The sequence below is a fragment of the Bufo gargarizans genome, chromosome 2, assembly GCF_014858855.1.
Source record: "Bufo gargarizans isolate SCDJY-AF-19 chromosome 2, ASM1485885v1, whole genome shotgun sequence".
Lineage (NCBI taxonomy): Eukaryota > Metazoa > Chordata > Amphibia > Anura > Bufonidae > Bufo > Bufo gargarizans.
This window is the reverse complement of record NC_058081.1, coordinates 65,804,373-65,821,682: the sequence shown is the minus strand read 5'-3', so window position 1 is coordinate 65,821,682 and position 17,310 is coordinate 65,804,373. Positions and strand designations below refer to the sequence as shown.

Genomic DNA, 17,310 nt, shown 5'->3' with positions numbered 1-17,310 from the left:
GATCAAATAATATCCATAAGGCTAGTTTCACACTCGCTGTATAATTCTCTGCCGGAGCTCTCTGGATCAGACATTATATGCAATGTTTTTTTGTCTGGCCAAATCCTGCCATATTTGCTGGAGAGTGGCCAGATCTCCACCGGACCCGATTGAAGTCAATGGGGCTGGAAAGCAACACCTGGAACCAGAGAGCTTCGGCAGGATGTTATTTGTCAGCACTATACAACGAGTGTGAAAGAAGCTGAAGTAGGTAATCGTGTGTATCATAGCTCCCAGTTTCCATGTCATCCTTAGGCCTCACATCTTTTCTCCTCTATAGTGGACATCACAGAAGGAACCTGCACAACATGTCCTGCTGGATGGAAACTGATTAAATCCAACTGTTATTACTTCTCAACAAAAAGTGAAACATGGGAAAGGAGCAAAGATATGTGTGCAGAGCGTAATGGGATCCTCCTCGTAATTAAAAACAGCTTTGAAATGGTAAGTCCTGTAAGCCTGAAGGCAGGGCCGGTGCAAGGATTTTTGCCAACACAAGCGATGCCACATTTTGGCGCCCCCCCCCCCCCACGCTTCTCCTCTCTGTGGTCCTGGTATATTCTCTCTGCTTCAGACAATGGCTGGTTTAAGGACCATATTTTTCACCCTCTAAGACACACCTAGGTTTTAGAGGAGAATAATAAGAAAAAAATATTTTCCATTACACCTCAGGTCAGACCAGCAATCAGACCCCCAATGTTAATCAGACCTCAGATCAAAACCCATGTCAGACATCATCCCCCAGCCATCAGCCCCCAATGTCCGCCATTAGACCCCCATGTCACATTTCTCCCCCTCCATGTCACATTTTTCCGCCCTCCCCCAGGGTGCGCCCTAAGGCGGCCGCTTGTTCTGCCTTATGGTAGCACCGGCTCTGCCTGAAGGTCACGACCATCACCGAGGCCTTTCAAATATTCCATCACATAGACACCTCGACCGTATCCGTCGGTATCTGGCACTACAGTTGTAAATGGAACCACAACGCATATGTGGAAAGAGCTTTGCTAATATGACCACCGCTGTTAGTGCCATGTAGCCCCAAACATAGTGGGGCAGATTCCTGAATTTGTAATAATTTGTAATAATTTGCCGAAAGCAACCAATCACAGCACGGCTTTTATTTTTTTAAGAACACTTGAAGAAATAGAAGCTGCGCCGTAAGTGGGTGCCAGAGGCAACAAAGAATGTTTCTCAGACAGTTCCATATTTCCTAATTGCCTGATATCATATATGCTGCGTATTTTCCGCAGCAGAATTGCGTACAGAAAACCTGCAGCATTCACAGTAGCCACAAAATGGATGAGATTTCTTTACACAATGCAGAAATATTCTGCAACAATATCCATCTGTAACCTGACCTGCGGTGTAGATTATTTCCTCTGAATGGAGACCACTGTGGCTGTTCGTTCTCAAACAGATTCATTGTTTGTGGCCAGATGGCGATGAGCCGCATAAAAGATGCGATCACCCGATGAAAGAGCGTTTGCTCATTTGTCAGGTGATCGGCAGGACAATGCATATTTAGGAACATTGGAGCACATCTATTAAGATCAGTGTTTGACGCCGGTCTTATTTAGCCCCTGCGCTGGTGGTGGATCCGCCGAAGTTATGTAGAGGCGCCGAGCTAATCTTGATGGTTAACGCGGTAAGTAAAGAATGGCAAGAAAAAGTTAGCTAAATTTTCAATGGATTTCAATGGCTTTTGTCATGAGATAACTAAGATAACAGCGTGCCATGTGTTATCAGAGTCTATTTTAGCTCTGCTACATCTGTAAGTTCGGCATATCCACCGCCAATTCTAAATCTAAGATAGCTTTCGAGCTGTCTTACATTTAGACCATTTCTACACCTAAACAAGGCGTCGAAAATGATGAATGAGACGGACCTGCTGGCCCGTCCCCTTCCCTGCCCACACCACGCCCCTTTTTAGACTTGGCGTGAGGGGAGAAGAAGTCGCAGATTCTGTCGCAACATGGTGTGCAACAGAATCTGCGCCAGATATACAGTACTCCACAAAAGTGGTATGTATCTGTTTGTACAGGACCCTCAGACACCCATTTTTTCAGAACAACTGCCGATTCTCAGCCAATGTAAAAGGCCCGTAAAGGGGTTGTCCCATCTCATACATTGGGGGCATATCACTAGGGTATGCCCCCAATGTCTGATAGGTGCAGGTCTCACCTCCGGGATTCGTACCTATCTTTAGAATGGAGCCCTCAAAGTAAAGGAGGGCACAATGCCAATGCGCGGCTGCCCTCCAATCATTTCCATGGGAGTGCCGAAAATAGCCGAGCTATTTTCGGAAGTCCCATTGAAATGAAAGGGAAGTGCACTATGCAAATGCAGCCCCCATTCCATTCACTTCTATAGGGCTGACAGAAGAAGCCGAGCAAGCTCTCGGCTATTTTCAGCAGTCCCATAGAAATGAATGGAGGCTGGCCGTGCATGTACAGTCCGCACTCCTTCTCTTTGCGGGCTCCGTTTCTGAGATATTGATATGCCCCCAATGTATGAGATAAGACAATCCCTTTACACTGGGTTCACACCTGAGCGTTTTACAGCGCGTTCAAACGCGCTGTAAAACGCTCAACACATTAAAACCAATGCTTCCCTATGGCCCTGGTTCACACTTGAGCGTTTTACAGCGCGTTTGAACGCGCTGTAAAACGCCCTACGCTCAAAAAAGTTCTTGAGCTTCTTTGGGGCGTTTTGTCGCGCGTTCCTGTACATAGAATTTCGGGAACACGCGACAATGGGTATTCGCTTGTCTCTGTATGCGCGATTGCAAATGCCGGTACAATCGCGCATACAGAGCGCTCCTTTCAGAACGCTCAGGTGTGAACCCAGGGTAAAAGAGGACCTTTCACCAGGATACATGTATTGAAATAGTTATATTACCTTACAGTGCAGCCCCCAGTGATGTCTTTCTGCTTATTTTTTTTTTCAAAGGACCCCCCCTTTCGTCCGCTGTGGTCCCCGTTTGTTATGCTAATGAGGCGATTTGGTTCAACTAGGCGGGGGACTGGATTTTTTCCTGGGCGTGGTTATCTTCTCCCTGGCTGCGAGCACATCCAATCAGTGCGCCGCGCTCTTAGCCAGAGAAAAGGAGCTCAAGTTCTCGCTGGAGAAGGAGCTGTGATTCTCGCGAGAACTTGAGCTCCTTCTCCCTGGCTAAGAGCGAGGTGCTCTGATTGGATGTGCTCACAGCCAGGGAGAAGAAAACCGCGCCCAGGACAAATTCAAGTCCCCGCCTAGTTGAACCAAATTGCCTCATTAGCATATGAGGCGCCAAAACTAATGGGGACCACAGCGGACGAAAGGGGGGGTCCTTTAAAAAAAAAAAAAAAGCGGAAAGACATCACTGGGGGCCGCACTTCAAGGTAATATAACTATTTCAATACATGTATCCTGGTGAAAGGTCCTCTTTAAGTCACCATAATTTGTATTTATTTTATTTATTTTCAGTCTTCTCTATTGCCATTCATAAAACAAGGAAGATACTGGCTAGGGCTGAAACGAAATCCTGACGATCTTGACATGTGGGAATGGACAGATGGTTCACCTCTGACATACAGGTAAAAACAGTAAAGGTACAACATGCTAAGGGAGTAAATAAATACCATTAAAGGGGTTGTCCTATGTTATGGGTCCTCCTACGAAGGAGTTTATGGTCTTTGCCATAGACAGCAGCTGTGAACAGGAAGAGAGAAGGGAGGCGGCACGTGCCCTCTGCGTGCTCCGTCTCCTCATACAGCTGATCGGCGGCGGTGCCGGGTGTCGGACCCCCACTGATCTGATATTGATGATATTGATAGACATCCTGAGGATAGCTCATCAATAGTAAAAACCCAGAGAACCCCTTTAATCTCTAACTTTGTCAGTATTTTCTACAGTTAACAGGTATTTAAAGAGGAGCCGTCACCTCCCCTGACATGTCTGTTTTAGTAAATACTTGCACCCCTCTTGTAATAATAATTCTGGAGCATCTATTCTTATGACTCTATGTTGTACTATTCCTTTATTGTTCCAGCTATAAGTTATGAATGAATCGCAAGCAGCTTGCAATGAAGGTCCACCTGAATGTTACCAGTTAGGGTTGTGTCCCTGCACAGTCGGCCACTATCCAATAAGCTCTGCCAATGTCAGACTGTGCAGGGACACACCCCCAACTGGTAACAACCCATCTGGACCTTTATTGCCAACTGCTAGCAATTCATTCATACCTTCTATGCAGTGATACAAATTTTATAATGCATTCAGAAAATCTTCAGACCATTTCTCTTTTACCGTATTTTTCGCCCTATAAGATGCACCGGCGGTCCGTCGTGATTTTGGTGGGTTTGGAACTAATCGTGGTCTGTGGATGGCACTATTATGGGGATGACGCACTGTTATGGGGAGATCTGCGACGGACACTGTTATGGAGGTGGGGATCTGTGAAGGATACTGTTACAGGGGGGATCTGTGGATGGCACTGTTATGGGGGATCTGTGGATGGCACTGTTATGGGGGATCTGTGGATGGCACTGTTATGGGGGATCTGTGGATGGCACTGTTATGGGGGATCTGTGGATGGCACTGTTATGGGGGATCTGTGGATGGCACTGTTATGGGGGATCTGTGGATGACACTGTTATGGGGGATCTGTGAATGGCACTGTTATGGGGGATCTGTGGATGGCACTGTTATGGGGGATCTGTGGATGACACTGTTATGGGGGTATCTGTGTATTGTACTGTTATGGGGGATCTGTGGATGGCACTGTTATGGGGGATCTGTGGATGGCACTGTTATGGGGGATCTGTGGATGGCACTGTTATGGGGGATCTGTGGATGGCACTGTTATAAGGGATCTGTGAATGGCACTGTTATAAGGGATCTGTGGATGGCACTGTTATGCGGGATCTGTGGATGGCACTGTTATGGGGGATCTGTGGATGGCACTGTTATGGGGGATCTGTGGATGGCACTGTTATGGGGGATCTGTGGATGGCACTGTTATGGGGGATCTGTGAATGGCACTGTTATGGGGGATCTGTGGATGGCACTGTTATGGGGGATCTGTGGATGGCACTGTTATGGGGGATCTGTGGATGGCACTGTTATATATGTGCCATCCACAGACCCCCACCCCATAACAGTGCCATCCACAGACCCCCCAGCCCATAACAGTGCCATCCACAGACCCCCCAGCCATAACAGATGTCCCCATAAAACTGTCATCCACAGATTCCCCCCCACCCACCGCTCCAGTGCTGCAGTATACAAATATAAAATGTCTCATTCAATTAAAAGTGTAATAAACATGCCCCCTCACTCCTAATATTACCGTACACCCTAACAGCTTCTGTACAACGCAGGCAGGTAGGCCGGGCGGCCAGCGCTTCACTCACTGGCGTCACGTGCCTGGGCCGCCTGCTTCATTCATAAAGTAGGCGGCGCAGGCACGTGAGAGTTACGCTGCCGCCCGCCTGCATTCTACAGAAGCTGCTAGGGTGTACGGTAATATTAAAAGTGGGGGCATGTTTAATCACTTTTAATTGAATTAGACATTTTATATTTGTATAGTGCAGCACTGGAGCGGCCTGCGATGTAAAAATGTCAGCATTCGCCCCATAAGACGCAGGGGCATTTCCCCTCCATTTTTTTTTGGGGGGGGGGAGTGCGTCTTATGGGGCGAAAAATACGATATATCATTTTGTTATATTGCGGCCTTGTGCTTAATTATTTTTTTTTTAAATCAAACGTTCCCCAATCAGTCTGCACTCAGAACCTCATAATGACAAAGTAAAAACTGAATTTTAGAAATTCTTGCTAATGTATTAAAAAGGAAAATCACATGGACATAAATATTCAGATTTTGATCCTTTTTATTACACTTGAAATGTAGTTCTGGAGGCCTCCTATTTTTCTTGATCATGTTTGAGATGTTTGTACACCTTAAAGGGTTTCTGTCACCTGAAAAATGGGTATTAAGCTGGCTGACATTAGTGATGTGCTAATGTCAGCTGAACATAACTATATTAGTGCCATCTCACTGCCTGAAGCCTTTATTGAGAAAAACAAACTTTTATCACATGCTAATTAGCCTCTAGGAGCAGGGGGGGGGGGGGGGGGGGGGCGTTGCACCTGCTCCTAGAGGCTCTGTTTGCCCACCTCTTTTCACGCCCTTCTTCTCTTGATTGACAGGGCCAGGGCAATACTGCTCTCCTCCCGCCGGCCGTGTCTACTAAGAAAATCTCGCGCCTGCGCTGTCCCGTTCAGTATTCGGCGCAGGCTTCCTCACTGTACCTGCGCTGAAAAAAAATCACAGTGAGGAAGCCGGCTGCCGGAGAACGCCCTTCCCTCACTGTGCCTGCGCCGAATACTGAACGGGACGGTGCAGGTGTGAGATTTTCGCAATAGACACGGCCAGTGGGAGGAGAGCAGCACTGCCCTGGCCCTGTCAATCAAGAGAAGAAGGGCGTGAAAAGAGGTGGCAAACAGAGCAAGGGGGTGCAATGCCCCCCCTGCTCCTAGAGGCTAATTTGCATGTGATAAAAGTTTGTTTTTCTCAATAAAGGCTTCAGGCAGTGAGATGGCACTAATATAGTTATGTTCAGCTGACATTAGCACATTGCTAATGTCAGCCAGCTTAATACCCATTTTTCAGGTGACAGAAACCCTTTAAAGTGTACAAACATCTCAAACATCTACTAAAACCAAAAAAGACTATGATGAAACCCCTTTTAAAAAACAATCTTAGCTACAATGAAAGATTAGCCTTGAAAAACCTCATGAAGAATAAAGATATTGTTATTAAGAGTGCAGATAAGGGTGGGGGTGTTGTGGTTATGGACTCCAATTACTACTTAGCGGAATCGCACAAAAAATATTGTCAGACCCTGAATATTATAAGTCACTAAAAGAAGACCCCACTAAGTGTTTTCAAAAATTGATAAAAAAAATAAGATCCTTTCTGAAAATTCCACACACGTCCATTTCACGTTTTTATTTTTTGCCCATCATCTTAGGAGTGGGTTGCCTGATATCTAACCTATCGGCATATGGGGATAGCTATTTACAGAAGTATGTCTCTATGCTTCCATCCTACACTAGAGATACATCCCACCTTGTACCATCACTTGAGTTTTTCCAATGGGAGGAGGATTATCTATGGGTAACATTAGATGTTTCTGCCTTATACAGTAATATTAAACATGAACTAGGGATTGCAGCCATCTCACATGCACTCTACCAAGACCCCCATATGCCAGAATGCCAAAAGGACTTTAGCCTGAGGGCCATTGAGTTTATACTCCAACACAACTACTTTATATTCAATGACACCTTCTATATCCGGCAATAGGCACCAAATTTGCACCATCATATGCTAACCTTTTCATAGGTGTCTTTGAGGATAAATTTGGTCTGCTGTCACATCCTAAAATTAAGTTTTATTGTCGATTCATCGACAATATCGTCTTCATCTGGCAGGGAGAAATTGTTGAACTTTGTCAGTTCATCAAGATGATTAATTCAAATGACTGGAACCTGTCGTTTACCCTGGAGTATGACCCCATAGAAGTAGTCTCTTTGGATCTACATTCTAACCATCAAAAATAGAAAAGGTAATTACCAAGACACACTTCAAGAGCGTGGACGCCAATAGTTACTTAGATTACAAAAGCTGTCACCACCCGAAGTGGAAGCACAATATCCCCTATAGTCAAATGAAGAGGATCAGGAGGAATTGTTCTGACGATCGAACTATGAAAAATCAGATAGACTTACTCAAGAATAGATTTTGAGAAAAGGTATATCCAAGGAGACTATTGAAGGATTCAACTAGGAGAATCTCCAAAGTCTCCCAAAAAGAAAGTCTACTACCTAAAACTAAAATGCCCAGGGACGAAAGTAAGAGTGTACTCCAATACCTCAGTCTGGTTACTAGATTTAACCCCCAACATGCTCTGATCAGAAAAACTTTAATAAAAAAAAATTGGTCGATTTTAATAAAAGATCCCATCCTGGGCAAATTAAGCCTTCCAGCCCCCATTATTATCTTCCGAAGAGCAAAGACCCTGACATTTTTTTAGCCCCTTCATGCCCGAAACTTAAAAAGGTATCAGGGAAAACCGTGCGGCAAAAAACCCCTGGGATTTTGAAGCGTAAAACAAACAGATGTAAATGCTGTAATATGATTACGCACAGAGTAAAGGAGATCACAATTCCGTCCAGTGGTGTTAGTCTCACCATCAATGTACTGTGGGACCACCAACGCTATTTATCTCCTGCAGTGCCCCTGTAATCTTCTCTGCGTTTGGCGTACAACTCAATCCTTACGTGAAAGGATTAATGAACATCGTTCTAATATCACCAGAAAAGTAATACCTCACAGTGTTTCCTGACATTTTGGAATATCTCATGATGGGGACCCTTCAGGCCTACGAGTCACTCCGATTGAATGTGATACACAATCCTATCAGTCCTTGTGTCGCAAAGAAATGTATTGGATTTTTCGCTTTAATACCCTGATGCCTTTTGGCCTCAATTAATCATTAGAGTACACCAATTACTAATTGGTCTATTCTATACAAAAAATCTTGTCTCCGAAGGAATATAGACAACAGAGTGCTGACTGAGGTACATATTCCATATGCTGTTTCTTCACCATAATAGAATACGGATTATCTAATCAACAACAGGCAATGTAGTGTAGACAGGGATACATATTCTCTATATATATCTTTTAAAATATATTTTATTTTATATATTCATCTTTTATTGTTATATAATATGGATATTTATAAGCCTATACATTATTCATTTTATTATATTACACCAGAGGCTATATATATATATATATATATATATCTATCTATATATATCTATATATATATATTTTGTCATCTATAGATTAAGATATACTTTCTATATTCTTTTATCCTTTTTATGTATGCCTCGGCATACCCATTTTTAAGACAGGATATTCACAAAGGAAATGTGGGGGGTGTGGCTCTCCTCGGTGGAACGCACAAGGGAAGCATGAGGATGTGTTGTCCCTCAGTGGAGGTCACAGCCCTAATACAGTAAGAAGATGGCGGTGTGTTCCACGCTGGAACGCACAGCCAGATACATAATTTAGATCCCCCATTAAAGCATCCAGCGATGTCCCCACAAACAGATGCTTATCCATAGGTAGGGGGAGATGGTACAATCCCCTCTTGTTGTATTTATATTATGATATATGGAATCTCTCATTTTTATAAATTTTAATGGTGAACCGGAAGTGGGGGGTTCAATTCCGGTTGAAACATCCCGCACACTTGGCATGTGTCGTTTAGCTCTGTGGACATTATAATACCCAAGAGTGCTATATATTTAGGGACCATTTATACTCATTGGTCTTGTTGTACAATGTACTACTCCTATGTACCCTGCTCTTTTTACATGTGCTGTTTAAATTCCTAAGGCTTGATGTCAAAAAGTTTTTTATATTATAATATTCCTGCTTTTCATTATATATATTATCATCATTATCATACTATGTACCCTGCGCTTTTCATATGCTCTGTTCAAACCCCTATAACATGATTGTAGTTTTTTATGTAATAATAGGCAACTTTTCTTATCTTGTAGTAACTGGAATGAAGGTGAACCGAACAATGATCGAAATAACGAACACTGTGCAGAAATTATGGGAGGAGTTCAATCATGGAATGACCTCCCATGTTCTAACACGGCAACCTACATATGTAAAGGTATCTGGATTTGTTAAAGAGGGTTCTCCACTTTGGACTCTAAGAATCTTTCTTGAAAGCGCCTCCTTTTTAAACTAATCATAGAGTGACACCCTAGTGATTATTTGCTCATGTTTCCTAGGCTGCAAAGCAGAAGAACTCATAGATGGAGCTATATTGTTTTTGTGTTATGTTTTGTGCAAAAAATTGTGGCTAAAAGTCTGGTGGTACCTGAGATGCACATCTTAAAAAATGTCCACACAAAATATTTTTACCTATGTCTACATACGCATTTCTTCAGGAGATTACCAGCTGAAGAGACCAAACATTTCCACAGTTTGAGAACATCTGGGTCATAGAGTGAACAAATTACCTGATTATGCTCCATCGTCTATTGAAAAAAAAAATGTTCATCTTGTCCTTTAACAAAAAAAAACCCTCCCCTTTAAGGTGAAAAATCTTGCCTTACTGATTGGAGATAGGGGATGAGAAAATGAAGAAAAGTTCCTCTATCCCGGTTACATGCTGTGATCTTTCTTCCTGCTCCTACTTGCAGCCCCATCCCCTTCTTCCCTACACAGACACAGAAGCAGGAAGGAAAAATTTTCATCCTGCACCATGACTTGGAACGAGTGCTGAAACCCAACTATTGCATCTAGCGAACTAAGCTTGTGCACATACAGTATATTCCAACTATGGCAAGTCAGGACATATTACGGTAAATAAACCCTTGACTGTCAAAGCAGCTTGGTTGTTTTAAAAAACTAGAGAAGGACTCCGTATCATACATACAGCATGCATAGCTCTTAGCACATTTGCATGTGTGTCTTATTATAGAATGAAGTATATATATAAGGTCATTTGCATGTGGAATAAAATAAACTGTAACATAAAAATGGGAATTTTCCTACTTGCAATAAACCCTGGTGACAATGTAAAAGCCCAAACAGAATTCTGTGATGTTTTTTGTTCTGCTTCCTGGATTGGTGATGGTGGGCAATGTCTCATGTAGCAATTTTTTTTTCTCCAAAAACAGTGCCAACTCTTGCCCCTAGACTGTGTCTGCTATTGCCTCTTCCAAATGACTGGGCTAAGCAGGAATATCAATTACCCATGAATGCTAGGAAAATGTAATGACCCTACAGTATTTTCCAATGTCTGACAAGTCGTCTATGTACATTGGCCAAGATTTAAAGGCTATGGGGGCATTTTTTTTTATTATTGCATTGTACTTATTTTGAACTAAAAATCATTTTTTTCAATTGGTCTTTATTAAAATATGGAACCTTTTTTTCTGCACAGAGCTGAGATGCTCTAGTAGCAGCTTATGGATTTTCTGTCTTTTCCGTCATCTGGGGAACAGACGGACTACTTATCTCTGCTTTATGACATTCTAAACACTAATTATAGCTCAATCCTTATCTTGCTTAACAGTGCCCGGCGCATGCGCCCGGATCTTGTGAAGTCCGGTACAGTAAGCGCCGCCCAGCTCATCAATATTCACTTCGCTGGGCGGCGCTTACTGTCCCCGACTTTACAAGATCCGACGCATATGCAGGGCACTGTTCAGCGCAGCGCTTCAGAGCGGGGACCGCAGAAGCCGCCCAGCAAACTGAATATTCATGAGCTGGGCGGCGCTTCAAATCGGCAGTTGGGGAGGCTGGCTGGGCGCAAGAGAAGTGAAACGCCGCCCCTTGGGCAGATTGCAGACCGTTGGAGCAGGTTATAAAACTTAAAGTTTACTATTTGTATAATGTGGACAGGGGGGATACTTATATGATTGTAATACCCATTATAAAACCTGTAGTGACATATATAGACCTCAATATGCTTATTGGCCCTGTCAGTGTCCCTTTAAATAAGTGTTTATGACCTGTTAGTAATTTAGAGATAAGGTTTATTGGCACAAAGTGGTGAAAGTACCAGTCACACAGCTAGAAAAACAGGTAACCCTTTGTGACAGAACTGCTCCATATTTTTAATAAAGGCCAATTGCAAATATGATTTTTAGCCAAAAATGAGTAAAATGCAGCCATAAACAAAAAATTGCCTCTAAAAGGTGTGCATAGCCTTTAAGGCAGATTTACTAGGCCTACTGTGGAGCCGATTATTGAGAACAAACTTTAGTATCAATCATTCCTACTAATAGGTCTATATAAAAGTACTACCGATCACACGATGAACAAGTAAAGTACTCGTTCATCAGGCAAACAAATCTTTATGATGGTAACTAAAGACGCATTTACATGCATGGACTGAGCAGGAAATTATCAAGAAGGAACTGATACTTCCCGATAATTGCCTGCTCATCATAAGAGGTAAGAGCTGTATTTGCATGCAGAGATCATCGCCATTGTATGGGGACGAGTAATGGTTACTGCTAGGGATGAGCGCATAAAACTTTGTTCTAATACTGTACGGAGCAGGAGCTCTGTACAGTATTAGAATGTATTGGCTCCGATGAGCTGAAGTTATTGCTTCGCAAAGTCTCGCAAGACTTTGCGCAATAACTTCATAAATTAATTTGTACTGTAAAGGAACTGAACCCAAGTTCTGGAAATGTTTTTTTACAGTACAAATTAATTTATAAAGTTATTGCGCGAAGTCGTGCGAGACTTTGCAAAGCAATAACTGTGGCTCATCGGAGCCATTACATTCTAATACTGTACAGAGCTCCTGCTCCGTACAGTATTAGAACAAAGTTTTATGCAAATCGATTTTGGATGTTTCATCCGAAGTCGATTCGCTCATCCCTAGTTACTGCCATTGCTCGTCCTCATAATGGTTCATTTTTTCTGGTGTAAGGGATCGCTTTCTCTCAGGGGGTTGCAATCACATATTTCTCCTCTGACCACGGGGTTTCAATCCAAATTGTGCTTTATTTTGGCACTTTAGCAAAGTGGAACATCCATTCAGAGATGGCAGCTGCACGCTAATCGTGCAGCTGCCGAGCGGAGGGCCTGCTCTCTGTGACAGCAGGGCAACCCAGAAAGAAGGCATGGACAGTTTCCAGGTGTCCCTGCCTTCTAGATCGCTGCATACGCTTTCTGTCCTGGCCCGGTGGTCATCTGACTGCCAGGGCCGGGAGAGTGCAGGAGCTGTCGGGTCTTCTACCGACCTCGATCAGCCCTGCACTGAGGCTGTACAGCATTGTATTCTGCTGTACAGCCTCTCTGGAGGCTGTATTTCCCCTGTAACTTGGGCTACTGTGTCAGCCCCAGTTACAGAAGAAATAAATGGTAAAGAAAAAAGTGAAGGTAAATGTCCCCAGAGGTCTTGTATGACCTTATGGGGGACACAAAGGGCAAAAAACAAACCCAAAAAACAAACAATAAAGTGTTTAAAAAAAAAAAAAAAAAAAAAGATTTCACATGTAAAAAAAAAATCCCCAATTAAGTAATTAAAAATAAATGTTAGAAATATTTTTTTTAATAAAATAGACATATTTGGTATTGCCGCGGCGTCCGTAACGACTGGCTCTATAAATATATCACATGATCCACCCCGTCCGATAAACACCATAAAAAAATTAAAACTGTGTAAAAAAAAAGCCATTTTTGTCACCTTACATCACAAAAAGTGCAACTCCAAGTGATCAAACAGGCGTATGTCCCACAAAATGGTACCAATAAAACCGTCACCTCATACCGCAAAAAATTAGCCGCTACATAAGAAAATCGCTCAAAAAATAAACATGGAGACATTAAAACATAATATTTTTGTTTAAAAAATGCTATCATTGTGTTAAAGTGAAATAAATTTAAAAAAGTATACATATTAGGTATCGCCACATCTGTAACAACCAGCTCTATAAAAATATCACATGACCTAACCCCTCAGATGAACACAGTAAAAACTAAAATAAAAACAGTGCCAAAAAAGCTATTTTTTGTCACCTAACATCACATAAAGTGCAACACCAAGCGATCAAAAAAATGAGATGCTAACTAAGACAATCGGTCAAAAAATAAAAAAAGCTATGGCTCTCAGACTATAATTTCAAAAATGCTAAATGCTATTATTGTGTAAAACTTAAATAAAAAAGAAAGAATACATATTCGGTATTGCCACGTTCGTAACGATCTGCTCTATTAAAATGTCACATGACCTAACACCTCAGGTGAATGCTGTAAAAACAAATAAATAAAAACTGTGCTAAAACAACCAATTTTTTGGTCACCTTGCCCCATAAGGTGAAATAATAAATGATCAAAAATACATATGTACCCAAAAATTATACCAAAAAAAAATCAACTCTTCCTGCCAAAAAATGAACCCCTGCACAAGATGATTGGCAGAAAAATTAAAAAAATATGGCGCTCAGAATATGGAGACACAAAAACATTTTTTTTTTTTCAAAAATGCTTTATTATGTATGTAAAACTGAAACAAACAAACAAAGAAAATAGACATATTTGATATCATTGCGTCCATAACTACTTGGTTTATAAAAATAGCACATGATCTACCCTGTCAGATGAATGTTGTAAAAAATACAAAATTAAAACAGTGCCATTTTTTGGTTACCTTGCATCACAAAAAATGTAATATATAGCAATTAAAAATTATATGTACCCCGAAATAGTACCAATAAAACTGGCACCTTATCACCTAGTTTCCAAAATGGGGTCACTTTTTGGGAGTTTCTACTGTAAGGGTGCATCAGGGGGGCTTCAAATGGGACATGGCATCTAAAAACCAGTTCAGGTAAACCTGCCTCCCGATACGGTGCTCCTTTTCTTCTGCGCCCTGCTGTGTGCCCTTACATCAGTTTACGACCACATGTGAGGTGTTTCTGTAAACCGCAGAATCAGGGTAATAAATATTGAGTTTTGTTTGGCTGTTATACCTCGATGTGTTAAAGAAAAAAATGGATTAAAATGGAAAATCTGGCAAAAAAGTGAAATTTAGAAATGCCATTTCCATTTTCCTTTCATTCTTGTGGAACACCTAAAGGGTTAACAAAGTTTGTAAAATCAGTTTTGAGTAACTTAAGGGGTGTAGTTTCTACAGTGGGGTCATTTATGGGCGGTTTCCACTATGTAAGCCTCACAAAGGGACTTCAGACCTGAACTGGTCCTTAAAAAGTGGGTTTTGGAATGCTAAGCCTTCTAACATCCTAAAAAATAAAATGACATTTCCAAAATGATGCCAACATAAAGTAGACATATGGAGAATGTTAAGTTATAAATATTTAATGAGGTATCACTTTCTGTTTTATGAGCAGAGAAATTGAGATTTTGAAAATTGCAAATTTTTCAAAATTGTTGGTACATTTTGGATTATTTCATAAATAAAGGTGAACTATATAGACTCAAATTTATCACTGTAATGAAGTACAATGTGTCAAGAGAAAACATGTCAGATTTGAAAAATTAGGCTCTGTCAGGAAGGGGGAAATGGCCCGGATTTGAAGTGGTTAACCCAGCTGGCCTCACTTGTGGCCAGGGAACCTGTAATGGATTAGGGGTGTGGACTGGAAGACTTCCACTACCAACCTGTCTCCCAGTGCAAAGAATTCCAGCTCATACAACTTTAAATAAAAAACAGCTCCAGCAACTATTCCTTGCTGAAGCTATACCATTTCTGGATTTCAGTTCTCACCCAGCTAAACTGAAAAACCGGGTGAGATACACCCCCCTACCCACCATACCACTACCGTGCACTTTACTGCACACATTACCACCCTGGGCAGCAGATCGCAGTTCACCAGGTGATGAGTTCCACCTTTACACGGGTTAATTATCGTAAATGAGCGTTTATGTTCATTCCTGATAATCGCCCTGACAGTTGTGCAGTGTAAATGTGCCTCTAGCTTACACCAAAAATCTGTCCACACGAAATACCTTGGGGTGTCTTCTTTCCAAAATGGAGTCACTTGTGGGGTATTTATACTGCCCTGGCATTTTAGGGGACCTAAAGCGTGAGAAGTAGTTTGGAATCCAAATGTGCAAAAAATGCCCTGTGAAATCCTAAAGGTACTCTTTAGAATTTGGGCCCCTTTGCGCACCTAGGCTGCAAAAAAATTTCACACATGTGGTATCGCCGTATTTAGAAGAAGTAGGGCAATGTGTTTTGGGGTGTCTTTTTACATATACCCATGCTGGGTGAGAGAAATATCTCTGTAAAAGACAACCTTTCCCATTTTTTTATACAAAGTTGTAATTTTACAGAGATATTTCTCTGACCCAGCATGGGTATATGTAAAAAGACACCCCAAAACACATTGCCCAACTTCTGCTGAGTACGGCCATACCACATGTGTGACACTTTTTTGCAGCCTAGGTGCGCAAAGGGGCCAAAATTCCAATGAGTACATTTTGGGAGGGCATTTTTAGACATTTGGATTCCAGAATTCTTCTCACGCTTTAGGGCCCCTAAAATGCCAGGGCAGTATAAATAGAAGATTTATTATTTTTTTTGGCACAAGTTAGCGGAAATTTAAGTTTTTTATTTTTTTTTCTCACAAAGTCTCCCTTTCCGCTAACTTGAGACAAAAATTTCAATCTTTCATGGACTCAATATGCCCCTCAGCAAATACCTTGGGGTGTCTTCTTTCCAAAATGGGGTCATTTGTGGGGTGTTTGTACTGCCCTGGCATTTGAAGGTCTCCACAATCATTACATGTATGGCCAGCATTAGGAGTTTCTGCTATTCTCCTTATATTGAGCATACGGGTAATGAGATATTTTTTTCCGTTCAGCCTTCTTCATTCGCATCGATCAATGTGGATGAAAAAATCTCTGCCAAAAAATGTGCAAAAAAACAAGGAGGGGAAAGGCGTCTCCAAACCCACTTAGCTCGTATGCCCTGGCAAACCCGATTTCTCCATTCACATCAATCGATGTGGATGAATAAATCATTGCCGTAATTATTATTTTATTTACTGCAGAGGGGAAATCTCGTCTTGCAGCACCGCATACACCGACTTTTGTGTAATCTGACAGCAGCGCAATGCTTCTGTCAGAATGCACATCAGTGCTGCAGCTGGTTGATCGCTTGGTCCACCTAGAAGGTAAAAAAAAACAAAAAAAAAAACAGGTCGCAACACAATAAATGTATTAACATTACCTTTATATAACATTTGAACAGAACATTAACTTTTATAAACTTTATTGAACTTTTGAAACAGAACATTAACTTTTTTGCTTACCTGTGATTTTTATTTTTTTTTACCTTTAGAGGACAAACCTCTCCTTCCCCATGGGACAATGTGCAAAGCGCAAATCGCCCAGAGATGTGGCGAAGTACATTATGCACTTAGGTTGGTGGCAGCTCTGTGTGAAAGGGCCCTAAGACCCCTGTGTGCCTGTCCTGTGTCACGCAATCCCTACACTAATAGTGTACCTGTGTGTGGTACTTGCGGAAACACGCCCCTATGCATAGGGCAGGCTGGTCAGGACAGTCAGGACAAAAAAAGGTGGTGTCACGCCTTATTCCACCCCTGCTACAGACACAACATCTTTTTCTTGGGGAACGTTGAGTTGGGGTACCAGGATAGACACTGGGGAAGTGTCTGCCATGTAGCTGGCTCACTACATCAGGGACT

General features: G+C 42.0%; 1 protein-coding gene across 1 annotated transcript in view; it reads left to right on the top strand.

The window, feature by feature from the left end:
- The window catches only part of LOC122927341 (perlucin-like protein), a 36,210-nt gene extending 25,497 nt beyond the window's left edge, over nt 1–10,713 (top strand). The window contains exons 7-9 of the mRNA XM_044279094.1: nt 320–483; nt 3,505–3,614; nt 9,661–10,713. Of these exons, the coding sequence (XP_044135029.1) occupies nt 320–483; nt 3,505–3,614; nt 9,661–9,799 (413 nt within the window). The 3' untranslated portion in view covers nt 9,800–10,713. The remainder of the gene's footprint in view (nt 1–319; nt 484–3,504; nt 3,615–9,660) is intronic.
- Nucleotides 10,714–17,310: the final 6,597 nt, after the last annotated feature.